The sequence below is a fragment of the Chenopodium album genome, chromosome 9, assembly GCF_948465745.1.
Source record: "Chenopodium album chromosome 9, dcCheAlbu1.1, whole genome shotgun sequence".
NCBI lineage: Eukaryota > Viridiplantae > Streptophyta > Magnoliopsida > Caryophyllales > Amaranthaceae > Chenopodium > Chenopodium album.
The window spans coordinates 45,237,803-45,265,064 of NC_137842.1; the positions used below are offsets into that span (position 1 = coordinate 45,237,803).

The window sequence follows — 27,262 nt, forward strand, 5'->3', positions numbered from 1 at the left end:
GTATGAGTTTAACAATATTAATTCGATATTCGACAGATGAGAATTGATGTTTAGGCTTAGTTTCAATAGGCGGATTAGTTTATAAATGGTTAAGTCGAGATTCGAGAGATGAGATTTAATACCGGTAAATTAACTCTGTGATTATAATGCGTAGTGAAAGCCCTTTATAATCTGATTAATTGATGCTTGATGATTGCTTATTATGATTTGCCCTAGAATATTGTTTATTAGTGAACCTATGCCCTAGGTTTCCCTTCATTGATTTATACCCTTTTTATTCCCTTCCTACTCTTACCTTTTAGTATTTAATTACCTTTTTACAACAATTTGTTACTTGATAATTTAGATTGCATTTAATTAATTAGGAGTAAATTGACTTGTTTCCCTGTGGTTCGACCTTTCTTCCCTATCTACATAGTTAGTGGATTTAGGTTTTATTTTTTTATTAGGTGAATACGACTTGAGTCTATCAATGTGTTTAGACGTTTATAGTCTATACACATCCTCCATCCCATGACCGTCCTCGTCGGAATGAGCTCACCTTTCTCATTCTCAATGACTGTCATACCTCCCTTCTTTGGGACAAAGTGAACGGGAGAGACCAACCTAGAACTAGAAATGGGGAATATGATTCCCGCATCCAAAAGTTTGGTGATCTCTTTCTTCACTACCTCTCCCATTTGGGGATGTAGTTTCCGTTGCCTCTCAATAGAAGAGAGGGCACCCTTCTCAAGGGTTATGTGGTGTGAACATAAAGCGGGGCTTATACCTTTGAGATCATCAATGGTATAACACAAAGCACTTTGGTGCTTCCTTAAAACACCACACAACTTTTGAGCTTGGTGCTCACTCAAAGAAGAGCTAACAATCACGGAAAAAGTGGAGTTGGGTCCCAATAATTCATACCTAAGGTGTGATGGATGAGGTTTGATCTCAACCATTAGTACGCCTTTACCTTCCTTTGAAGTGGCAGCTTGCAAAGCCTCTTGGCTTGAGATATTCATGCACATATGCTCATCCACTTCCTCGATGCTTCCATGTAGCAAATCCTCATACATTGTCATTTCCTTAATAGGAGCACCTATCTTATCCTTATTCAACAAGACATTCTCAAGAGGATCATTAGAAGTGAGGAAGTGCTCATGCATGGAAGACACAACATGATTAAGAGAATCAATCATCATGCAATTTTCTAAAGAAGAACATGGATACTTCATGCTTTCATTCAAGTCAAAAAATTCAATGACCTCATCTCCTACCTTAAGTGAATTTTTTGCACTCTTTACATCAATCATGGAACCCGAGGTAGCAAGAAAAGGTCTGCCAAGAATAATAGGAATGGTATCATATTCATCAATTTCAAGAACTACAAAATCCACCGGAATCACAAACTTCACTACTCTCAAAGGAACATCCTCTACCTTACCCTTATGAATCTTAATTGACCTATCGACTGCAAGGTGATGTTGGAAGGCAAAAGTTCCCCTAGAACAAGTCTTTGATAGACCAAATATGGCATTAGGATAACACTAGCTCCTAAGTCACATAAGGCATTATCAATTTGAATCTTGTTAATGGCACAAGGGATAGAGAAGTTTCCGGAATCTTTCAACTTTGGTGGCATCTTGTTCATTATAATTGCACTACAATTCTCGGTCAAGTTGACCGTCTCCACAACATCACAAGTTCTTTTCCCACTCAAAATGTCTTTGAGGAATTTTGCATATATAGTTGGGCATTTAGGTGACAACTTCGGTAAATGGTAGAGAAAGGTGAAGTTGCTTGAGCATGTCAATAAATCTTCCAAATTGTTCATCCAACTTATGTCTCATGAATTTTTGTCGATAAGGAGGCTTGGGTTTCACAATTTCTTTCTCTACTCTCACCTCACTAGGTGTCTCAATCACAACCTCACTCAAAGATGCACCATCTCTCTCATCTTCTACCAAAACTTCCTTGGGGACTTCCTTAGTTTCACTCTTCCTAGGAAAACTCTCCTCAAGAACCTTATCACTCCTTGTAACAATAGCATTCACGGGTCTCTTGGGATCTAGGCCTTGGGAAGGTAAAGAAGAAGGACTAGCATGGTCTTTCAAAGCATTGTCAAGTTGAGAAATTTGGTTTTCAAGCATCTTATTATGAGTCATCATTTCATTGAATTTCTTGTCACTTACGACCATGTAAGTGTTCAACAACTTTGTTTGATTCTCAATGATTTCCTCCAAATTAGTCCTAGAGGAATAGGATTGTGAATAGGAATTATCACCTTGAGTCTTTGGAACAAATCCGGGTGGAGGGCCTCTTTGAGCATTGTTTTGAAAATTGCCCTACCTTGATTGTTCCAATTACCTCTATTTTGATTTTGACCATAACCTTGATTATGGTTACCACTACCTTGATTATAATTTCCATAACCTTAGTTTTGATTACCATAATTTTGGTTTTGGCTTTTATTTTGGCTACTATAACCTTGATTGTTACAGTTACCTCGAGAACCTTGGTTCCTATAACCACCACCTTGGTTATAGTTATCAAAATTACCTTGGTTTTGGTAATTCCTATTCCATTGACCCCTTTGGTTGTCAAACCTTTGCACATTATTATTATTTGACACATACTTCACATGCTCACTCTCATTGTTATCAAAATCATCATTACTATCTAGAAAAGCATGAGGGCAATTACAAGCATCATGATCATATGAACCACACACATCACAAAATGAACAACCGCAAGGCATGTTACTAGAAGAAGGAGGGGGATAAGAGTTAGAAGATGTACCTCTCCCCTTAAATTTTGAGGGAAGATTTGAAGCTTGGGAAGAAGAACTCTCCAATTTTTCCTTGATTGCAATCATTTCCTTCCCCAAGTTTGTCATTTGTGAGGATAGATTGTTGATCGCATTTAGATGATCAACCGAGTACACCGAAGAGCTACTATTGCTAGTTGAATCCCTCTCACCATCTTACCAATCCCTATAGTACCTCACCACGTCCTCAATGATGTCTACCACTTCTTCCTCCGTCTTATTCATAATGGGACCTCCGGCTCCCCCATCAAGGAATAACTTGCCTTGGGGACTTAGGCCTCCATAGAAATTTTGAATAATTTGATAGGTTGGAATTCCGTGGTGAAGAAACTCCCTTTGATAATCATTGTATCTCTCCCATGCTTCATAGAGGCTCTTACTTGACTTTTGTTTGAAACCTTGAATCAAAGCTCTAGCCTCCGCCGTTTTCTTTTGTAGATAGAAACGGGATAGAAATTCCTTGGTAACTTCGTCCCATGTCCTTAGAGAATTCGGCTTGACCTCCTTGTCTAACCATTCCAAGGCACGCCTTATGAGGGAAAAGGGAAAGAGCTTGAGGCGGATGAACTCTTGGGAAATTCCGTTCACCTTGATAGTATTGCAATATTTTTCGAATTCCATGAGATGGTTTAGTGGGATTTCATGCTTGGCCCCACTAAATTGTCTCCTCTCTATCAAAGTGATCATTGCCGGCCTTATTTCGAAATCATTTTCCGGCGTTGTAGGTGGAGCGATCCCACTCTCAAATCTATATGCACCGAGAAACCCCAATTCTTTCAACGCCACCCTCGGATTTTCTCCCATTCTTTCTTGTTCTTCTTGTTATGGTTCTTCCTCACTTGAAGTACTAGAGCTCAAAGATCGTCTAGCAATCCTTAATCTTGTAATAGTCCTCTCAATCTCCAGATCAAATGGCACTAGTAAATGACCACGTGCTCTATGCATACAACTTCAAAAAGAAATGATTAGTAGCACGGCTACAAGTGTAGCCTAAAAGAGAAAAATATTTTTGTTTTTTTTTTCAATTAAGAATGAAATAGACTCAACAACTATAACTAAGCACCAATATCATTCCCCGGCAACGACACCATTTTAACAAGAGGAAAATGTAGGTCGTTATCTACCTCTCCCTAGAGCCAAACCTAATTTGTAAACACTCGACCAACCTAATACGAGTACATGATAAGTCAAGGGTCGAACCTAAAGGAATGAGTAGGTGTAAGCTATAGCCTATGTCAAGCTAGTTTGAAGAATGTAGATAGTTATGGTTGGTAACTAAGGTATCAAGAAACTAGATAAATTAAGAAATTCAATATGCTAAACACTAGGGATATAGGTTCCACATGCAAGCTCAATGATTATGCTAATTGATAGATCATTCAATCAATTCAAACATTACAAGGGATAAACAATAGTTGCAATCAAAGGAATGCAAAAGCTATCTACTATAAGCCATGCCAGGGTTCACTATGAATGGCTAACAAGGGAAATCACAATCAAATTCAATCAATTAAAGTAATTCTCAAATCAAGGGTTCATGTCATTGAAATTTGCAATGCAATCTAGATTAATCTTATAGGTTGATCACTCCTAGTCTAATTAATCACATGCGCAACTATGTCAACCAATTTAATTGCAACAATTCAATCAATCAATGATTATCAACTAGCAAAAATCATCAATCAAGCATGCTTCCCCTTCTCCCTAGCAACTAATCTACTCACTAATCATGGTGAAATTGAAAGATAAAACAAATTCAATCACAAACATATTCATTTCAAGTTTAATCAAGAAGGAATTTAATCATTCATTCAACAATTTCTCAAACCTAAACAAAAATTCAAATCAAATATTCAAGCATTAAAGGAAATTGCAATAAAAGTAAATTCAAAGGAAAGAAAGCTCACAAACTTTCATTGATATGAAGAAGAAATCCAAACTTGATTGAAGCAATGTTGTAATACAAATCAAAATCCAAGAATTTCTATCTCTACTTTCTCTCTAACTTCTCTCTAGTTTCTCTCTCTAAAAACTAAGCAAATGAAAATTATCTAAAAGTTCTCTTTCCAAAGGAAATACAAGAGTATATATAGACAAAGAAGAAAAACTGATCGGTCGCGCCCTCTCCAAGAACTCCCGCAGTCGCGAAAAATGGGTACGGAACCCATAACTAACTCCGTGGGCAATCTAGGCAACACTCGCGTCTGCGGGTACTGTAGACCGCGCCCACGGCGAAGAACCCTGTGCCCACGGCTAAAGGCGCAGCAACTGCCCTGCTCCCAAGTGTAATCAGGGGCCCGCGGTCTCTCCTATAGAAGCGGTCTCTCCAAATCATCCACGCCCGCGACCAGGGCGCGGAGAGTTCTTGCCAAAAATCTCCATTTTCTTGAACTTTTATTGCGCCCGCGGCCTTTGGAAAAGGCTATGTGCCCTCTCCGTGCCCTCTCCAAGAAGCTTGCTTCTTCTTTGCTTAGCCCTTTTGGTTCTTCTTGATCCCTTTGCAAAGCCAACTCCTTAAGCACCTACAAAAGTAAACAAAGAGATAAAATAGAAGAGAAAAAGAGCCAAATAAAAGGGAAACACGAAGAAAACCACATAAAGGAAAGTAAAACACGAAGAAAGAAAGAAATAGAGAAACTAAAGGAGAAAAGACCAAAATAATAAAAGAAAGCTATGAAAATAGGGTGAAAACATCCTAAAAGACTACCCTATGAGTGCCATAAATGACACTCATCATAACCCGACCTGTTATTAACCCGACATAAACCTGACTCAAACCCGATAAGATGTATGACCCGATATGACCCGACTCAAGCATGACCCAACCCGAACCCAACCCGCATAGGTTATGGCATTAACCCTAATTGACCTGACCCACTCTTACAGACCAAAACCCGACCCGTTTACCCGAATTGACAAACTCTATGTGGGAGTACAAGCTTATAAGTGGACATGAGATTTGATCATAGTGAGGTGGAAGAGAGAGATTGAAAAAAAATAATAATAATAAATTTGAAGATCATCGTTGGAATTTGGAATGGTTTACCAATGGCTATGCTCTAAATAATACCTTTGTGATGGCTACGAGTTTGCAATATTTATGGGTTACCAATGTTTTTTTTTTTTCTTTTTTTCCTTTTTTTTTTTACAATAGCTTAATTGATGAAATTAAAATTACTTACCTAGGAGTAAGTTTGGTAAACAACCCAATGAAGGTTTACTAGCTTCAATGGTACCAACATTACACATACAACTACAATACAACTTCCTTACATGAACTAGCTGAATCGAAAAACCAAGTATCTAGAAGCCTTCGAGCTTGCTGAAAGAGATACAAAACTTTACCATTGTTGGCTTTGTATCCCTTATTTCATCGAACCTAAAGAATGAATGTAGCCGCAGAGACCACATAACTTTTAGCAAACCACAATACGAGCCCCAAAGAACACAAATAGTCCCGAATAATAGGTAAAAAGGGTATGAAAATAAGACAACCTTGGCTTGACAACACAAACTGAGTCACTTTTACAAGTAAGAGGGACTCGATATCCTTAACTGTGGATATCTTTGATCTCTCTTCTCTATGGAAGAGATCATTACCGTACTAAAAACCCCCACAAGAAACTTATGAGAGCGAGCCCCCATGTTGGAAAGCAGGGTTGAGATAAAGGTTTTTCACATAAATGGATTGAAATTCCATTGCTAAGCTGAGATGAAGGATACCAAGGGATAACCTTCTAAAACTCCGTTGATTAGAGAAATCAAAAGAGGTAACAACACATACACAACAAGCCAAAATCAACCTCACAAACCCAAACAGTCCACAAGAAACCATAAACCCCAAATTTACCTGAGTCCAAATGCCAAAACATTGAAAGAAGAGGCTAACACACCCCTCCTAGCTCCCCTAAACCCCTGTAAAACCACAAGAGTACAAACGACGAAACCCAAATGGAACAACAAAGGTTGCATCGAAGCGCATCACACTTTCGGCAAAACATAATAGCAAGAAAGCCGCAAAACATACTAAACCACAAACTTAACTCCCACAAACTGAAAATAAGACTAAAACACACCAAGAAGCTAAACATGGAAACAGGCAGACTAAGATTAAAAAGGCTAAAAAACAAAGAAGAAACCCTAACCTAATCTTTAACTTTACTGTCTAATTCCGTTCAATTCGAAATTGCACACGGTAGCAATGAAGTTAGCTCCGATTTTTTTATCAAAACCCTGGTCTAACCAAATTCTATAGCCCTTAAGCAACAAATCCTAATTCAAACAAGAAACCCTAACCCTAACCTTTACCTTTATCGGTGAAATTATCAACGGCAATGATTGGGAAAGCTTTGAAAAGGACCTTAGGTTGTCGAATCCCACGAACTTATGGTGTTGCCGATAACCAGCGACGACGGATGCAAACTGAAATTTTCTTACTTCTTCTACAAGACCTGGTATGGTGCTTCAAAGTAGACTAAAGAAACTTTCCCCAAAAGAAGAAACCCTAACCCTAACTTTACTCCGGAAAACAAAGCATATGGGTTAGCTTTGGGAAGAAGCGTCGTTGAACCTGACCAAAGGATTTTTAAGAATGCTCGCCGACGACCGTAGATGGGTAGCGTTGCTCTGGCCGCCGGCGTCAAGTGAAACAGGGGAAAGGGGTTTTCTTTGTTTTAGAGAGAAGGGAGAGCGTTTGTTTTTCATACGCTACCCGATTAGGATCTTAATGTTTATTAGTTTGGATTGACATGAATGGCTTAATTTCAATATTGCTTATGACAGTCATTGGAAAATGACTTTCTCAATAGCACTCCGGTGGCATATATTGAGGCAGAGAAACTTTGCTGTTTTTTTATCTCAAAATGTTCAATTCTCAAGTTGTTTTAAGTAGATACATTGTAGACTATCAAAGCACTAACCACATGATGCAAGGAAAAGAAAAAGGAACTGCAATGCCAAGTAGTTCGAGCACCCTTAAAACTTGGAGCCCCCCCCCCCCCCCCCCCGGGATGGGTCAAAGTGAATACGGATGGAGCTTGGACCTCAATCAATGTGAGGAGGAATTGTTAGAAGAGATGATGACACTTGGATCATGGGTTTTTCAAGTAAATAGAATGCAATTTCTGCATTTGCTGCTTTGTTACTTGCAGTTAGGGAAGGCTTGAAGGAGGTAGAGTTGGAAATAGATGCCCTCTCTATAAGGGTTATGCTTAACTCTGCTGAAATTTGCACACGAAATGGCGGCAGTGCTGAAGGAAATTGAAGATATCATCAAGTACTTTGATATCTTTGAAATAGAGCATGTGAAGAGGGCCAACAATTCTGTTGCACATGAGCTAGCTGTTCTTGGTCTTTCCATGGCTATTGGACGTCACTTGCACTTAGCCTGTCCAGACTCCATCAAACCTATCTACAATAAAGAGCTTGCAGCTCTTATGGCTCAGATGTTCCCTCTGCTTTTCTACAGCTTGGTTTAGCTACTTACATCTACCAGTTTTATCTAGTTTTTCAAAGGGCCATTTATTACTTATTTGTATATATTTCTAGCTTTTGTAATGGTTCTAATTCGATCTCTAATTTTGCTTTTATCTTGAGATCAGCTACTGTGAACACTAATTTAGCCTCATATTTTGCTCTCGGATTGAGGCTAAAAGTTGTAATCCGTATTAGTTAATTAATAATGTTGTCTACTTTGTGATAAATAATAATAATAATAATACCTTTGTGAAAATTTTCCTTCATTTTATATCCAAGAAAACTGATAGTTAAAAGTTTACATGGAAAAAAATAATAATAGTAATAATAAAGGGGGGGGGGGGGGGGGGTTCTTCTGATGGTTACAGTTACCTGATTGTATGATCTTCAATCTATTTAAAAAGATACATACAATTTACTATCTACTTGTAAACCGAAAAGCACAAAGCGATACTCCTGAGTATTTGAATCACTGTCACTATTGAACTGAGGACCATGAATTTGCGTCAATCCAATCAAACGCTATAGGGCTCAGGAACGCATCTGGTATACCGAATGAACTGACCAAGGCCAGAGTATGAGGACGAAGTTCACTGCAGAGCTTCATCACTTCCTTCCTCACCACAGCAGCATTCTCAACAGACAGGTAGCCATAACGAAGGAATGAAGCATCTTCTTCCAAGACCACCAAAGCATACAATGTTCGTAACAAAGCTAACACCTCCTGCACATTTAAAGTATGATTAATCTTGATAACATATAGTAATAATATAGGATCTTTCAAAAGAGTCAAAACCTTAATAGCCCATTCAGTTGATTGTAATATATGCAAAAGTGGTCATGATCATGGATTTATATGTAATTTTGTATGCAAATGTTAGTAGAGTATGTATCATTGTACTCCTCCAACACCGAATTTTTGTTTTCATTCATAAATTGAAAAGTGAAAAAAATAGTAATTAAATTTGTAAACAAATGCTGAAATGCATATAAGTAGTATTCAGGGATACTATGATACTTGCAACATCATAGACAATACTGTCATAAATGCATACAAGTATATTATCATTACCATCAGTGCACCATTCATTACTGCCTACCAAACTTGTCATAAGAATATCCAATTTAGAAGCATGCCCAAATACTTGGAAATTTATAGGACATAAACTTAATCATGACCCGATTTTGTTTCAAAAAAGAAAAATAAAATAAAATAAAAAATTATGACCCGATTTGAATATGAAAAAAAAGGGTATTGAAACAGACAGCTCAAACATCAGTCAGATGATTTGTTATTTAATAACAATATTAGTCACTTTTAACCCATTAACTCTTGTAATACATTAGTAATGATGCACGTGACTGTTTGTATGATCTTCAATCTATTTAAAAAGATACATACAATTTACTATCTACTTGTAAACCGAAAAGCACAAAGCGATACTCCTGAGTATTTGAATCACTGTCACTATTGAACTGAGGACCATGAATTTGCGTCAATCCAATCAAACGCTATAGGGCTCAGGAACGCATCTGGTATACCGAATGAACTGACCAAGGCCAGAGTATGAGGACGAAGTTCACTGCAGAGCTTCATCACTTCCTTCCTCACCACAGCAGCATTCTCAACAGACAGGTAGCCATAACGAAGGAATGAAGCATCTTCTTCCAAGACCACCAAAGCATACAATGTTCGTAACAAAGCTAACACCTCCTGCACATTTAAAGTATGATTAATCTTGATAACATATAGTAATAATATAGGATCTTTCAAAAGAGTCAAAACCTTAATAGCCCATTCAGTTGATTGTAATATATGCAAAAGTGGTCATGATCATGGATTTATATGTAATTTTGTATGCAAATGTTAGTAGAGTATGTATCATTGTACTCCTCCAACACCGAATTTTTGTTTTCATTCATAAATTGAAAAGTGAAAAAAATAGTAATTAAATTTGTAAACAAATGCTGAAATGCATATAAGTAGTATTCAGGGATACTATGATACTTGCAACATCATAGACAATACTGTCATAAATGCATACAAGTATATTATCATTACCATCAGTGCACCATTCATTACTGCCTACCAAACTTGTCATAAGAATATCCAATTTAGAAGCATGCCCAAATACTTGGAAATTTATAGGACATAAACTTAATCATGACCCGATTTTGTTTCAAAAAAGAAAAATAAAATAAAATAAAAAATTATGACCCGATTTGAATATGAAAAAAAAGGGTATTGAAACAGACAGCTCAAACATCAGTCAGATGATTTGTTATTTAATAACAATATTAGTCACTTTTAACCCATTAACTCTTGTAATACATTAGTAATGATGCACGTGACTGTACAATGTACATATAAGGGAGCATTTTATGGTCTAGCTCAATGATACAAGGAACGAAATTTGATACGAAACGCGGGACGGAAACGGAAACGGGAAACGCTACATTGAGTGAATCGGGAACGTTGGGTGTAGTTTAATATATAATCTCATATAAACTTAGCATCTTTGCTGCCAAAGTCCCGTAAAAAATAGTTAAAACATTAATCACTTGCAAGTTGTCCTTTTCAGTTTTCAAGACTTCAAGTTCCCAATAAGCTAGTGTAATGAGTAGGACACTTAGAGACTAATGACATTAGTAAAGTTTAGCACAAAAAAAATGACATAGTAAAAACTCAGTAAACTAAAAAAAGGTGTAAATAATAACTTTATATGAATATATATTCCTATTTCCTATATTGAGGGCCCCAATATAGTAAGAAGTTCAAAAAGAAGTTTTGTCTCATGCGTAATGCCCCCTCAACTTTTTCTTTTTCACTTTATCATCTTCAACCGCTGTATCATCTTCAACCTCGCGAACTCGCCATTATCAAACACTGTAAACCTTCAATTTTTGCCGCTATTGACTCAGAAATTCGACCTTGCTGAAGAAGAAAAAGGGAACGCTTCGACTACGAACTGAGTCGCGAACCCTAGCGATTTGGGTCGCGTTCGTTCCGCGATTCGGTACGAACGACTCAGATCGCGATTCGCCTCAACGTCCCGCGTTACCTGTATCACTGGTCTCTAGCTTTGTTTCATCCTGTTTGTGGATCAATAAAGGCTAGACTTGGGCTTATTTAGCTTATATCAAGCCTACTAGTATCTTAATATTTAGCTTACTTTACGTTATGCTAAAATGATAATGGGGCCATTGGCCGGCAAAGCTGTTTAGATAAAATTTGCACTGAAATAGTCTAATTCATGTGCACAGCTAGTTTATGGTTTTGGTGTCTTAATACATAATTCCTTCATTTTTTAGTTACAACATTCTATACTTCACATTCGCCAATGCATAACTTCGACCATCAAATGCATTTGTAAAAGTTATAAAAATTAAATACCAATAAACTATACCATTAAGACAAATTTAACAAGATCCCATGTGTCTATATTTTCTTTCAAGTATAAATGACGAAAAAGGAAAAAAAAAAAACAGAGGAAGCAAATAACTGTTAAAGAACCAAGCTACTATACATGTTGCAGTTTGAAAAAAAGGTTGAAGAATTTCCAGATATTGTCAAGTTTTGCATTTTTTATACAAGAACAACCCTCTATTGGCTCTATGCAGATTTTGAATGAGTTGATGGAGTGTTAAAGTTGTGGCTCAAGTATCTCTAAGAAATGGGACAGCGAAGAAATGAAGAAGCAAAGTACAAAGCAATAAAAATGCTGTAGCAGAGGCAGCACGTCCATAAACCTTTTTTTTTTTTTTGAATAGGAGGCAGCACATCCATGAACCTGAAGCACTTTAGAGTAGGGCTGTCTTTCGAGGCAGTAGCTGCTGGTAATTCTTTGTGGCCCAGACTTCTTAATTGACTTGGATATAAGAGAATTAAGGTTTATCAGTTAGCGAAATTACGCTTATCAATTTTGGGAATTTGTGGACTAGGGAATTGAAATATGGCTTATCAATTTGGGATCAAATTAGGGTTTATTAATTTTGGGAATAAGGATTTAAAACTTTGGGGATTCGGTAATTGAATTATGGCTTATCAAATTGGAAAATTAGGTTTGATTATTTGTGGGAATTAGGGTTCAAAAAATTAGGGAGATTTAGATTTGTGAATTTGGTGACTAAGGTTTATAAATTAGGGTTTCATAGCTAGTTTTTGTATGTAGAAATTAGAGGGAAATCATAAACATGAGACTGTAAATTGAATTTTTGGACGAAACCCATTATAGGGTAGTGCTACCCAAACTTTTTAAGTATTTAGGGTAGTTTGACAAAGGTTTTTTCAAGTGGTAGTTATTTGCAAAAGTAGTCTTTTAATAGGCAGTTTTTGACCATAATTCTTTTAGTTTGGGAAACAAAATACATGTTCTCATTGAAAGTCAAAAGTAGAAAAGACTACCTGAAAGAGTAAAATTGAAGAAGGCATTACGAAGTTGAATTAGTCAGCACAGGAGTAATTTCAGCTGTGGTTTGTAACGTAAGAAACACATGTCATGATCATTGTATCTGTCTCATGTATAGTGGAGTAGGATAACTAATAATCTTCTCAATCAAGGGTTCCCAGGTAATGGTAGCTTGTAAGTTGTAACAGTAACGGTTTAAATAGAGGAAGAAGGTGAGCTGATTTTGGTATAATAAAATAGTACATCCCAGCACGAAGCTCAAAAAAGTATAAGCAGGCCTGATATATGTGAGTGGTCCTTAAGTAGTTATGATAGATGATTTAATCTTTGTTCTAAGAACCTATGTTTTCCTAATAATATACAAAATAATGGAATAAACATAAATATCCAAAGCAATCCTTTACCTTAAGTGGTCCAGCAGCAACATTAGCTTCAGCTTCAATAGAAGTAAGCAAAATCGCCTTGTCAGCAAAAGCTCTGCCCAAATCTTCCGCAAGCTGATAAGCCTGATTGGAAAATAAGATTCTTTGCATTAGAGAAAAAAAGTGATACTATATTGTGACCTGGAGAAAAAAAAATTCTTCCCCAACTGCACGGATTTTCTTAGGTTCTATCTACAATAAGTAATGATCTTTATATAAGATGAGCATCCTCACCAGAGCAAAAGCATATTCTTTATTTCTTCCTTGCTTTTGATGTGCTGAAACTTCAGCTACAAAACGTTTTAACAGATCTCTCTCTCTCAGGTAGAAAATGTCAGTCTGAAAAAAAAATAAAAAATATATTATATACGAATATATGACTTTCTTGAAAACATATCAATGAGATACAACCAACCTCTGTAAAATGAATACCTGAATCTGGCTACTTCTGAGAATAGAACCTGTCAGTTGAGCAGGAATAACAGGGGTGGGGCCGTTCATATGCTCTAACCACAATCCTTTAAATGGTCTATTTTGCTTTTGAGTAGCCAAGTATTCCCCAAACAATGCTTTACTCACCTGGACAGACATAACAAAAGCAATTCTCAGGTCTTTAGGCCCCAACATTAAAGAGAAGCAAAAACCAATTGCTATTTGACTTGTCTTAACAATGAACCAGCAAAGGCAGAAACCAATTAGAAAGTTGTTTCAAGTGCATGAATAAAAAATCCTTAGTATCAATTATAAATGATCCATACTATAAGGCCACCCTTTTCAAAACAGTCTCATTATTTTGTGAACTTGTAGAAACAGTAAACTTGATGACGTGTACACTTCAAATTGGCCCAATTTTATTTAACTTTTTTTTTATTTTTTTATTTTTTATTTCCTTTTCTCTCTTCTCTCCCCAAGGCCAGCTATAAGGGGAGCAGCCTAAGCGACCGCTCAAGGGCCTTCTTTTGATAGGTCCTGCTTTAATAAAATTAAGACTGTTTAGAGGTTGAAGAAGACAACTCAATTGAAGGTAAACACATAGCTTTTTTTTAGAGAGAGAACTTAGAAAGGGAAATAATTGGGGAAATTCATTGTGGGGCCCTAGATAATCAACAACCATTATCTCAAAAATTAAAGCTAAGCCCATCAAATGGTGCAAAACTTTTTTTATTATATCACCAACTATTTTGTGTGTGGCTGGCCACACCAAACACACAAGTAACCCATGACCTATGTTACATTGACACGGGTACGGGTATCCGATATTGGTACGTATCCGAGTGTCGGATACGCCATTCTCAAAAATTTAGGACACGGGGACACCGTCTTAACATTGGACTCGGGTACGGATACGGCAATAATTTTGTCCATAATATATCAAAAATTATATAGGTGGTTTTTATTGATAGATTTTTATATCTAGGTGAGTGGATTGCTAAAAAAAAGTAAACAAAATAAAAAGCCCAAGTTGTTTATTTAAAAAAAGCCCAAGTTGTTGATAGAGAAACATAGGTTTAAGGCCTTTTAAGCTTTTTACCAATTAAAACAAAACCCTAGCCGCCACCCTTAAGCACATATATTAAAAAAAAAATGTTACTGCTAGGTAAATCAGGAGAGAGGAGGGAGAAAAAAAGTCAAAAACTTCAGAAATTAAATAAGTAAATACACGTGAAAGAAGAAAGAGAGAGAAAACTGCATTGAGAAAACTCGTAATCGTGTTCATCTTCGAAATTGTTTGAGAACCGTCTTCATCTTCTTCAAAGCTTCAACTCCTTCAATGGCCGCCGTACCCGAGAACAAAATGGAGTATCCGGAACGGATTTCATACCCGGATCGGTGTCGCGTCGTATCGACCCGGGTATGCCGGCCAAAATGCCGTGTCCAGGTAACATAGCCCATGACCACATAATCCCTGACTGAAATTTCCCTGACCAAGTAACTCATGACTGATTGAGTGAGTAGCCCCTTACTGACCAAGTAACCCCGACCATTCTTTCCAAAAAAAAAAAAATGTGGCCGGCCACACCGTGTGGCCAGCCACATATGAAAGCTTGTGTATATTTATGTAGTATAAGAAATTAGTTACCAAAAACATCAATATAATAAATTTATTTATATTCTTTCAGATTATACCTAGAACGTGCCAGTACTTTTTATCTTGCCCTCTTTATCTCCCATCTCATATCGATCTTATGTCACCCGACAAGGTTTCAATATAGTGACTAGAAAAATGATCAAATATTTCGAATTAATAATCTAACAATGTAAGGGGCAGAATATTATGTTGGTGGATTATGTATAAAATATGTTTTCTTTAATTAGGGCCCCTTTTTCATTTTTGCTTGTGCAACACCTTAGCCCAGGCACCTATTAGCCCAACCACCATACCCTGCCCAATCATGAACCAAGCCCCTTATGTAGTCCCTGCTGCCAGCTTTACCTTTGAACTAGACTTCTGTCCACTACTTCCCAGGACACTGCTAACAACCCTCTCCTCTTCCAACTTTAACCACCATGACCAACAGCCCCACAACCATTGCCCTTTGGATCAACAAATTGTTCACAAGCCGATCGTTATCAGTGCCAATATTATTAGGAGAATTGGTAATACGCAAGCAGATCATTATTATTACCATTATTTCAGTTTCAGACACATACTCCAATTTCTAAATATTCATTACTTCGTTCGGAACACCATCCACAACGAAACTCCATCACCAAAAAAAAAATACATATAAAATAAAAGCTACTGGTCAAACCAGATATCTAACATTAAGCACTGCATTTTCAGTAAAAGAGCGCAAAGAATCAAAATGTAAATAGATTACTGAGTTTTTAGCAATGTGATGAAATTTTAATCAGAAACTTTTTGAGCAAATTCATACACCAAATTTACAGTATTTGACCTACAAACTGGATTGAAGAGCACCTTGGTCCCGGCCTATAAAGATAAAGGAGACGCTCAAGATTGTTCTAACTATCGAGGGATCAAGCTTATGAGCCCACACTATGAAGTTGTGGGAAAGAGTGATTGAACATAGGCAACGTTACAAGGTACGAGGTACGATTCGAAACGTGGAACGGAAACGGATATGTGGTACGTTACCATGTATGAATCCGGTACGATGAGCTATATATTTTATTTTAAAAATCTAATATTGTACTTTTTCAAAAAAAAAAAAAAAAAAAAAAAATCTAATACTGTATTATTTAGTGAAATAACGTAAACTCTTCTTTATGTTTAAAAAAAATACAAAAAAGTACACTCTTCATTACTTATAATGTATAATGTACTAATAGTATACTCTAGCATTATACCTATATATGGCTATATTTACTCTGTATTATTGAAATCACACATAAAAAGGAGTAAAGTGTAAAGATTTACATTTTAGAATGAGACAAGACAAGAGTAAAATAAGGATTATCTATTAAAAATAAAAATAAAAGGAAACCCAAAAGGGACCACTTTACGTCCTTTTTGTTTTTTATCATTTTCATTCTCTGGAATCATCTTCAACCTTCTTCCATCTTCTCTGCTTTCATCCTCCACCATTATCTTCATATTTGAACAATTCTTTAACCTGAAATTGCTTAAAAGTTGCTTTAAAATAAAACAAATCCCTTACATTCATAGATCTACCGAAGAAAACTCAAGTAACCAAGCTACGAAATTGGTTCGTAGAGTCCGGCGACCTGAGTCGCGACCACCGGCGAACTGAGTCGCGTTTGTACCGTGTTCCGGTACGAACGACTCAGGTCGCAATTCGCAGCAACGTACCGCGAACCTAGTAACGTTGAACATAGGTTGAGGGCATGCACAAGCATTTTGGACAAATGGAAGCAATCCATTTGATAAGACAAATGATGGAGTTCTATAGGGTAAAGAAGAAGGATCTTCATATGGTCTTTATTGATTTAGAGAAAGCATATGACAAGGTGCCAAGAGAGCTACGTTGGTGGGCAATGTCGAAGAAAGGTGTCCCACGAAGGTACGTGGACCTGATTAAGGATATATATCGGGATGTGTCAACAAATGTGAGGACATGTGGAACGTTGACAAAAGATTTTCCTATTACAATCAAGGGTCTACATTAATCCGTTTCCTTTTTGCAACGGTCCTAGATGAAGTAACTAGACCAATTCAAGATGAAGTCCCATGGTGTATGCTATTTGCGAATGATATCGTTCTGGTGCAAGAAACTAAAGACGGGGTTAATGCCAAGTTGGAACAATGGAGGCAAAGGTTGGAATCTAGAGGGTTTAAGCTAAGTCGGAGTAAGACTATATATCAGGTATGTCACATTGGTACTCAAAGGGGGTCAAGCAATGAGGTGGTGAGTTTGGATGGAAAGGACTTGATCATGAGCGAATGTTTTAAATATCTTGGATCGATCATCCAGAAAAATGGTGACATTGATCAAGACGTGGCCCAAAGGATTAAGTCAGGGTGGCTTAAGAGGAGAGCGGCCACTGGAGTGTTATGCGACCGAAGCATTCCCTTACAGTAGAAGGGAAATTTCTATGGGTTGCTCTATAGTATAGAATGTTGGGTTTCTAAGAAGGAGCACATTAAAAAATTAAGGTTAAGGAAATGCAAATGTTAAGGTGGATGTGCGAGAACACTCTAAGAGATAGAGTAAAAAATGAGGTTATTCACAACAAGGTAGGTGTGGGAGGCATTGCGGAAACTGAGGGAAAATCGTCAACATTGGTTTGGGCATGTAAGACAGAGACTTGAGGGTGCAGCGGTACAAAGAATGGAAGAGTGGGACCATGGAGGGGTTAAACAAGGGAGAGGGAGACCGAAAATGACTTGTTGGAAGGAGTTGGGAAGGATATGAAGTATATGGATGTGCATGAGGATGAGGTATTGGATCGTAAGGGATGGAGGAGGAGGATCTTTGTTGATTATTACTAGGAATAATTAAATTTGGTTCATGTAGCCGACCCCACTTATGGGATTAAGGCTTTGATTGATTGATTGACCTACAATCCGGATTCAAATAGACAACAATAACTCTAAAAAAAGATAACCATGTGGAGAGCTCAATGGTAAAGCTCCCACGTGATTTAGATCCCATATCTCCGGTTGGATGAGTTGTTCATTATTTTGTGTTCTCCTCCAATCTCCTTACAGCAGCAGTAGACTAGATAATCGCCATATAAGAAGGGGAAAAAAGGCAAAACCTGAAAGGCTGGTTAGCTCTCAGCTCTCATCACACTAAGCAAAGGCTACCTGAATTAAGTAGGTTGTGTTTGTCCACAAATTGTCAACAATAACCCATAAAACGAAAAATTCATGCACAAAGCACAACGATAATTCATAGACTGACAGCTGTCAGCAGTTCATAGACTTCAAACACCTGCTTTAATTTTTAGTTCTAGGTGTGTTTGGCCAAAAATTCAGTACTACTTATTCACTTGCTATGACTACCAACTGCAATCAATTTCCACGTATGACTACCAACTGCAATCAATTTCCACCTAATGCTTAAGCTTCAGCACAAAAGCTACAGCTTGAGCATATGATGAATGAATGACCAAGAAAAGCTGAAAAATTAGATGCTACCTGCTGCATGAGAACATTATTGTCTCCTTCAAAGGTTAATTGCACATCGTACTCGCCTTTCAAGTGACCTACACGATTTTCAGTCTTCAGACCTTGGCCCCCACAGGCTTCACGGCATTCCTGGAAAAGTGACGATAAAAAATACATCAGTTTTGATGAAAAGGCAGGAAAATAGAAATTAAAACTCACCATTGCCAATATTTACCTGAAGTGTCCGCATGTTATGCCAAGTTAGCATAGCTTTTAGGGCACTTGAAACAACATGAATCGTCTTATTCATTTCAGGTGATCGTTTCACATATATAGATTTCAGATAGTTTCCAGCAAAGGACATTGCATATCTGCAATAAAAACACATGCTTGTTAGTACAAATACCAAGTAGAATCCAGAAACCATATAATTGGGCATATAACTGAAATTTATCAATCATATGTAAATGCTATGCCTAGATTATGAATTTATGAGCAAATTATCGATTATATTTTAAGAGTAGGAAACAAGATGCACCATGATTTACTATTGCAAAATCGCTGAATGGGTGACTTACGTCTTTGCAAGAAGAGGCAAGAGTCGACGCTGGTGGCTTGGATAGTCGAGCAATAAAACTTCAGGTTCATTTGGTGCCAGAGAAAAGGCTCGTCTTGACAAAGCATACCTTAAAGCTGTAGCTAGACCAATCTAATGGAAAATGCCAACATAATACAACAAAAACACGTAGAAATAAAAAGATTAAAAAAATAAAACAAATTCATTTACAAGATATCAAGCATGAGGCATCAGTTACCTTTGCAACGTAAATGGAACTGACTGCAATGTTGACACGTCCAGATGTCAATGGAGCAAGAAATGCTGCAAACCTCTGAACAAAACCCAAGCACATAAAATTAGACAACTGAAGTCTGAAGATAAAATTGATTTTCCATTTCGTTTCATAGCAAAAATCAATTCAGAAAAGGAGATATCCACGGTAAAAAGAAATTCAAGGGAGTATCAAAAGGCCAGCTGAACAAAAACCTGAACAGGGTCTTTAATGGCACTAAGATACTGGCCATCAGGAGAAACATCGGCAACTGAATTCAACAAATTCTCTCTAGGTATGCGAACATTATCAAACCTAAAAAATAAAAGACATATAAACATGATGCTTCAATGACTAAAACAATCACGTTCAATAAAAGCTAAATATCATCACCAATTACCAGATACGGCCATTGTCAACGCCATTTAACCCAATTTTATGACCACAATCAGCAATACGTATATTTGGACAAACATTGCCGTCTTCATCTCTGATTTGCACTATAAACGCATGGACACCTTCGTCTTTCCCATTTATATGGAGTTGTGAGAAAACAATAGTATGAGTTGCATGCTACAAAAATATTACGGAAAACGGACGTTAACATATGGTAAAAGCAATGACAAAGAAAAGCAAGAGAAATAAGAAGAGATAGAATCCATTCCATACTTTAGCTGCTCCTCCGATCCAGTACTTTTGAGCTGATTCACATGGAGTATTGATGATAAACTCTTTAGCATTTGGATCATAAGTCGTGACTGTTTCAATTCCTCTGACCTAACGACATCAACAACCAAGTTCAGAAATTTAAAAGTTAATGCACACGACAGTATAATATCATGCTTACATTACTTCCGTGCCCCAGCTCAGTCATTGCAAAGCAACCTTTCATGCCGTAATCCTCGGTAATTTTCAGCCACTTGTCATGATGACGCTTTGTGCCGAAAAATTGGATTGCACCACCCCTGAAATCAATGAATAACTGAAGATTAATATATTCTGCTTCGGCAAGGTAAAAGCAGAGCCCAAAAACGATTTACATGCACTAAAAGGGTATATGTATGGATGTCCACTAAATAACCCGTTTTAAAAGAGTGTGGAAAGAGAAAGCACGATAGGCATACTGCAGTAGTTTAGCTTTTTTCTTCAATGAAATTTCCTCGTCAAATAAAGAGAAGTTGGAAGGTAGATGGGCAGGAAGAAAAAAATGATTGAACAATAGAAAACTTCAAAAATAAATAAATAAGTTTGGTGAAAGGGAGAAAGCAAGAATTACAGAATACAGACTATCAAGTTGCAAAAAGATACACATTTATTGAATGCATTGAGCTTTGGTATGTCTAAAGTTTGTTTACTTTTCGTTTGCAGATCAAATGAACCTAGCTAACAAATAATTCGATATTAGAGGATAATTTCAAACATGACATGTATGCCTGTTCAATTATTTATGTAGAGGTCGTAAACAACTTGCTTACTAGCTTGACCATAAACTTTTTCATGATTGTTAAGTTCAACACCAATAATTACTTTGGTTTAAGGATAAAGTTCAGAAAAACTTGTGAATGAGCAAGAAATGTAGACTACACTATTCAATTTGACTCATAAACACTCCAAATACATCCTACCAGGATAAAGACGCAATTGATAATGTCGTAGTCCAAGAGGCATAATAGCATGGAAATGATGAAATGGAAATCCAAATTACATGAACCCCACATTAACAAATGCATCTACAAAGTAGTGATTAATCAAAAGACCCAGCAACCTCAAAATTGTTCATCCAAAGATGTCGAAAGAAGAAAAGAATTTTTAAGCTATGTTCCAATGCTAATTTAGAATCCAAGTCAAAATCCTTTTTCTCCAGTAAACCCTTCAAAGAGAGAAAAAGGGGATGGAGAAACTTCTTAATCAATCACACTAGATCTTAAGAGATACCCTCTACACTAACTAAAAAGTCCCATTTAAACTTAACACACATTTTGAGGAGAGGAATGTAGTGATGTATCATTGTTTAAAATTGAATTTTTAAAAAAATGAAAAGAAAACAAAACAAAACAAAAGAAAGGTAAAGTGTTTTAGTAGATTAAGTACTGTTGACTGGTATTCCAAAGACTTACTAGAATCAATAAATAAATACATTTAGCTACCAAAATCCTCTAGAATGAATAGAGCCCATCATTATTTATAATAAATTGAAAATTAAAAATGTATTGTGGTCCTTAACAAGATGCACTTCTAGAAGAGCATTTGTTCATTGGGTGCCAAAGGTAAGGCTTTCAACAAAGTGTGGTTGTTTGGAGAGTGACGTGGCTTCTTATTTATTGATGCATTATGCATAATGAATAAATCATGACTAATATCATATATCATCAGCTTGAGGGAGTCAGAATGCCAAGGAAAAGATTTAACTAAAGTCTACTGAAGTAGGGGTATTTAACTTTCCTATTTTTGCGTAAAGATAAATCTCAACTAGATAAAAAGTAATTAGTAAACATATAACTATAGAAATTAAATCCCCTTCTCATCGTCACAAGATATGAAATCCACTTTGTAGCATCAAGAAAACGATAGCATTTCCACTTTTAAGAGAAAAAGTAAATTATACTGAATGATGTCTTATTATTCGATCCCCTAAAACCATTTAACAGCTAAACATCTTCCATGTTAGTATAAATGACATCAATAATGTCATCATAATAAATTCGTAAATAAACTAGCTTGAAATTCCACCTAAACTACTCCCCAAATCCAGCTGCACAGGAACTCTTAATCATCATAAAAAAGCAAATAAATCAAACAGCCTATATCAGATGTATGTACTATCCAAGCAACCAAATTTGATGGATAAAACTGGTCAGAAAAAAGGAAAAAACCAATCCTAAAAAACCATAGCATAGCTCACAAAATTATGGAGAAGGAGACGTCTTGTTAAACAATAATTGAATGATCATCACAACCACAAAACTCTATCTGAACCATCAACTTAAGAATTTAGGCGGCTAAACCGCAAAAATCCCATACCACAGAAAGTAATGAGCCCCCAGCATAACAGCAAGGGAGTGATCATACATCTGAACAACCTCATTCAAAGCCATTCTCCTAAGCTCAACTGCCGCTCCTCCCTCCGTAATCCACCCTCTATAAACCCCATGATCAACCAAACAATGCATCCGCTTCATTGTCAACTCTCTTTGCTGTTCCATAGTCTCATTATAGTCAGGGGAAACAAAAATCCTGCTGCCTATCTTTCTTGGATTAAACACACTGCTATGAATAATCAAATTATAGAGCGAATCACGGTCTTCGATGTTGTGCATATCCAAAAGGGCTCTCATTTCTTTGGTATCAAAAGTGATCATCTCTTCTTGAGAAGCCATTAAAGAGTGAGGAAAAAGAATGAATTGTTGACTTGTAAATGGGGTTTGTGCAATGTGCTCAACTAGTATCTTAAACTACTCTATATATCAAAAGCTGATGTAAGGGGGTAGGTGAAGTATGGCTAGTAGTTGGAAGTCAGCAAATGCAAGCTCCTATTTAACAAGTATCCAAAACCTTGAACAGAAAATTATTTTTGAACATTACCAACAAAAATAAACAAATAATATATACAAGAGTGATGTGTTTAGAAGTCAGCTTGACGGAGGTACGGTTCTTAAATCTACAATCAATTCTTGTTTATATCATCCCCTTTCATGTCAACATAAATCAAAAACCTATATTGAAAATTAATAAATTATTCATTGAAAAGATTCAATAAGTATTCACAAAACTATATTTTTTCTTATATAAATTACTACTCGGTAACATTTGTCAAGTAGATTAGGTAAATAGGGTAAAATGCCAATATGTTTTACTTAAAAAAAAAATACAGAGGATTAAGTAATCAATCTAATTTTAAATCCTTGACTTTCAAAGAATAATTTTGACAATTTTATTAAAAAAATAATAAAAATAAATATTCCTAGTAAATTACAACATCCATAAAACTACAAATACCACCTCACACACAAAAAATTACTCCCTCCGTCCCAAAAAGAACGACCCATTTGGCCAAAATTTTGTCCCAAAAAGAATGACCCATTTGCATTAAAACACCACCAATTTGCAACAATATTTGTGCAAAATTAGCTTCCCCATATAAAAATTTCATTTTTCACGTTATTTTATTACTTTTTCTCTCTATTTTTTTACAAACCCCAAATAAATTTATCTTTTCAATATATTTTCACTTCTTTTTACTTAACTTCCTTAATACCCGCGTAGTCAACCCAAATGGGTCGTTCTTTTTTGGACAGAGGGAGTAAAAAATATAATAAAAATAAATTACACCCTCCATCATCTTATGTCTTATTTTTTGCACAGTTTTTGATAAATATGAACATAATTTAGCGTCTTAGTATTAATTAAAAAGAATTCTTCTTAATTAAATTTTTTTTCTGGGCAAGGAATGGCGATAATATTTATGAATTTCGCAACAATAAAAGAAATATTACCAGAGAAAGAAATGGACACCAAGCTTAATAGCAAGGGAATGATCATAAATCGCCAAAACTTCATTCAACGCCATTTTACGAAGCTCATCTTCTTCCGAATCCCCAGTAAGCCAACCCAAAAAAACCCCACAATCACGCAAATACTCAATTCGCTTGACGGTAATCTCCCTTTGTTGTTCCATAGATTGATTATAATCAGGGCAAACAAATTTCCGATGACCGCGAATCGAGGGGTTAAAGAGATTGCTCTGAATCATGATGTTGTACAACCAGTCACGGTGGTTGATGTTGTGGGAATCCAATATAGATCGCATTTGCTTGGTATCGAAATTTGCTTCCGATTCGACGAGTTCTGGTGGAGTGTAGGAGAGGCATGGCGAAGAGGAGAGAAGATTGGGTGATGATGATGATGATGAAGAGAAAATTGGGTTGAGATGGTGAGTAAGGATTTTGGTTCTGAAGGTGATTTGATCTTCAGAAGACGCCATTGATGGAATGAAAGGGGTGAAATTGGAATTGGAGGAGAGAGAAAAATGATGAATTAAAAAATAAAAATACCCGCGGAATGTAACAGAAATACAGAATGGGAGGTTTGGATAGGAATGCAGGGTTTTGTCAAAAAAAAAAAAAAAAAAAATTAGGAATGCAGGAAATGAATGGGGTGCACATGTAAATAGTGGTTTGGTATGGTTGACTATTATTATTGTATGGGAATTTGAATTGAATACAAATAATGTTGTAGTTGGAGTAACGTATTTAAACTATACTGTGTATAATTGGTAAATTATGGGTAGGTAGGTATGTATGGCAGCAGGGTCATTGCGTGTTATTGGTAACGCACGCGTTACAATTTACAAGATGCGATTTTATTAAAGTCTTTTCTTATTTAATGAATTGAATATTTTATGAGAGAAGAAAATCAGAACTGAATTGAAATGAAATAAACTGAGAATATTTTATAAGAGAAGTAAATCAGAAAATGAACTGAATTGAATTTATTGAAGAGTTGAGCTGAAAATAGGATGAAGAGAACAGATCATAAGACAATCGACATTGGTCCGACCTGATAACCTGGCCTGATCCAATTCGAAAATATGGCAGATTTGGAAAGCCTAAAAAGAAACTTTAGTTTAAAATCTGAGTCCGTTCGGAAAAAAAATGCCCATTATATTTTTACGGGTTTGGGTACAAGATATTATTTTAAGATCAGGCTCGATCTAAATTTTTATCACCTCTAATTCCAATGCTTTAGGCCTATTTGGTCGTAGAGTTATAACTTATAACTAGTATGTAAGAATTAGCATTTGAACCCAACCAAAACATTAGTAAAAAAAAATAAAAATGTGTTTGATAAGATAATTAGCAGTTAGTGGTAGAGGTAGCTTTTCTCAAACATTTAAAATGTTAGCGTTTGGAAGGTAGCGAGTTGAGTTTGACAATTTTTGTTTATTTTATAGATATCAGCGCGTTTTTTGTACAACTAACTTTCTACAACGTGTGACTACCTACAAAATAGAACGGAGTAACCTCTATATAACACTAACAAACCACAATTATTTTGACAATGTAACCCCTTTAAGGAGTGTTTGGTTCGCAAACTGATATAGGATTGGAATCAGGAATGAAATCATAATGGTATGAGTTTGGAACTTGATTCTTAATACCATATGGCATATGTTTGGTATGCTTATGAAATGCAATTTTTTTCGATTATTTGATACATAAAGTACGGGAATGAGTCAAATTCACCTCCCTTCCAAGGTTTCTAAACCCCATACCTTGGGGGTTTGAGATATGGGTTTGAAACTATTAAAATCATAAAACAAACATAAGGTAAGAGTTTAAACCATTCTAAAAACCATACCTTATATAGACACCCATTTGTGTCTCCCCAAAATCAAACCTAGTGATGAATACCTTTCATGTCATTTGATTATCGAACAAAGAAAAAGTGTGAAAAGTCTAGTGATGAGGATGTTTTTATTAAAATATCTTTTCTTTTTGTTTTTGAAAATATTTCTTTTCTTACACTATTTATGAAAAATGTGCATTCAAGTTTAGTTTGGTCCATGATATGGGTCCAATAATAGTGTATTTTGATGGAGTTTGAAAAGACCTTTCCAACGATATATTATAAGCTTAATTCCGATGAATAATGAGGAAGTTATAGCCAAAATACTAAACTGGGCCCAAACCGAATTTTGCCTACGACCCAATGATCATGTGGAGGGTTCAAAGGTTTAATCCTATTCCTTAACTAATTAGGATTTATTAGAAGCTTCCATAAGTTTATAAGATATCTTAATTATCCTTTTTGAAAAGATAAAATCAAAGAGTTTGAAATTGAATAAAACTTTTCTTTTTTTAAATCCTAATTATATTCGAATTTAAAGATGTTAAAAGACAGTCAGATTTTATTTTCATGCCTCATAATCTATATCCAAATCTTATATGGTTGGATAGATATTTAAATTATCTTTCCAATGATATATTATAATATTAACTCCGAGTTATAACGAAAAACATATAAAAGGAATACGAAACTCTATCAAAAACTGACATCCTTCCACTATTTCGGCCATATTTTTTTTAATCTAAAAACGATATTAATATAATTCCAATTGGGTTAAAAAATTAGACTTCAAGAGCTTTCCAACGACATACTATATAACTTATTTGGACTTTTAGATCAAAAGATAAAATAAAAACAAAATCTACAAAAAATTGTCTTAGCACCGCCTGACGACAAGTTCGTCGCCTGGCGACGATGCACCTCGTCGCCTGGCGACGAGCTCTGTCGTTGGAGACAGGATGAGTTTTATTCCGATTTGAATTCTAAGTCTTTTCTATTAGTTTCTGGATTATTTTCTTATAAATAGGGTCTTTGGATCTCCGTTTTCATCATCAACTCTCATCAAGAATTTCTTGAATCTCTCTCTCTCTTTCTACGCCAACCCTTTTTCAAACACAATTCCTCATACATTAGTGACATGCTAGGGTTTCCTAATATCTTGTTAGTATCATGCCTAGGATCTTGCTATTAATATTATGCTTTAATTATGATTGTTATTTCAATTATGGTTATTATTGTGATTATTATGTTGCTTGATGCTTATTATTGTTATTGCTTGATTACACCTTTTATGAATGTTTAAAGGGAATTTGTACTTATAATCACGCTGAATAAGATAATTAATAATCTTGTTTAGGCTAATATGATTATAATTCAAGTGATCGCCAATAATAGTTTTGTTTGTGCATTAATATTCAAGCAACATAAATAAACAG

The 27,262-nt window shown here is 36.0% G+C and overlaps 1 protein-coding gene and 1 non-coding gene across 3 annotated transcripts; one reads left to right on the plus strand and one right to left on the minus strand.

Annotated features, from left to right (window-relative positions):
• Positions 1-3,122: 3,122 nt before the first annotated feature.
• On the plus strand, positions 3,123-3,228 carry LOC145561093 (small nucleolar RNA R71). The gene has a single exon (XR_014093675.1). It is a non-coding gene; the product is annotated as a small nucleolar RNA R71 (small nucleolar RNA).
• Positions 3,229-9,493: 6,265 nt separating this feature from the next.
• Positions 9,494-24,618, minus strand: LOC145558536 (acyl-coenzyme A oxidase 3, peroxisomal-like). 2 transcript variants are annotated; one of them, XM_081619806.1, is made up of 13 exons: positions 23,975-24,618; positions 20,329-20,446; positions 20,151-20,258; positions 19,882-20,054; positions 19,697-19,796; positions 19,467-19,541; positions 19,230-19,360; positions 18,887-19,022; positions 18,682-18,801; positions 13,548-13,694; positions 13,350-13,454; positions 13,098-13,199; positions 9,494-9,998 (listed from the first exon to the last, which is right to left on the minus strand). In XM_081619806.1, exons 1-13 carry the CDS (start codon positions 24,460-24,462, stop codon positions 9,753-9,755), a joined length of 2,049 nt encoding a protein of 682 aa, XP_081475932.1. In that variant the 5' UTR covers positions 24,463-24,618; the 3' UTR covers positions 9,494-9,752. The 2 variants fall into 2 exon arrangements, with proteins under 2 accessions (XP_081475932.1, XP_081475933.1); XM_081619807.1 differs by lacking the exon at positions 23,975-24,618 and adding an exon at positions 22,503-22,906.
• Positions 24,619-27,262: the final 2,644 nt, after the last annotated feature.

What these genes read in the sequence shown, in the direction of transcription:
- LOC145558536 (XM_081619806.1), bottom strand. Translation starts at nt 24,462, where the DNA reads ATGGCGTCTTCTGAAGATCAAATCACCTTCAGAACCAAAATCCTTACT. An exon ending in GGTGTCCATTTCTTTCTCTG is followed by an intron (nt 20,447 to 23,974) that starts GTAATATTTCTT and finishes CATTGATTTCAG; the next exon opens with GGGTGGTGCAATCCAATTTT. An exon ending in AGCTGGGGCACGGAAGTAAT is followed by an intron (nt 20,259 to 20,328) that starts GTAAGCATGATA and finishes TGATGTCGTTAG; the next exon opens with GTCAGAGGAATTGAAACAGT.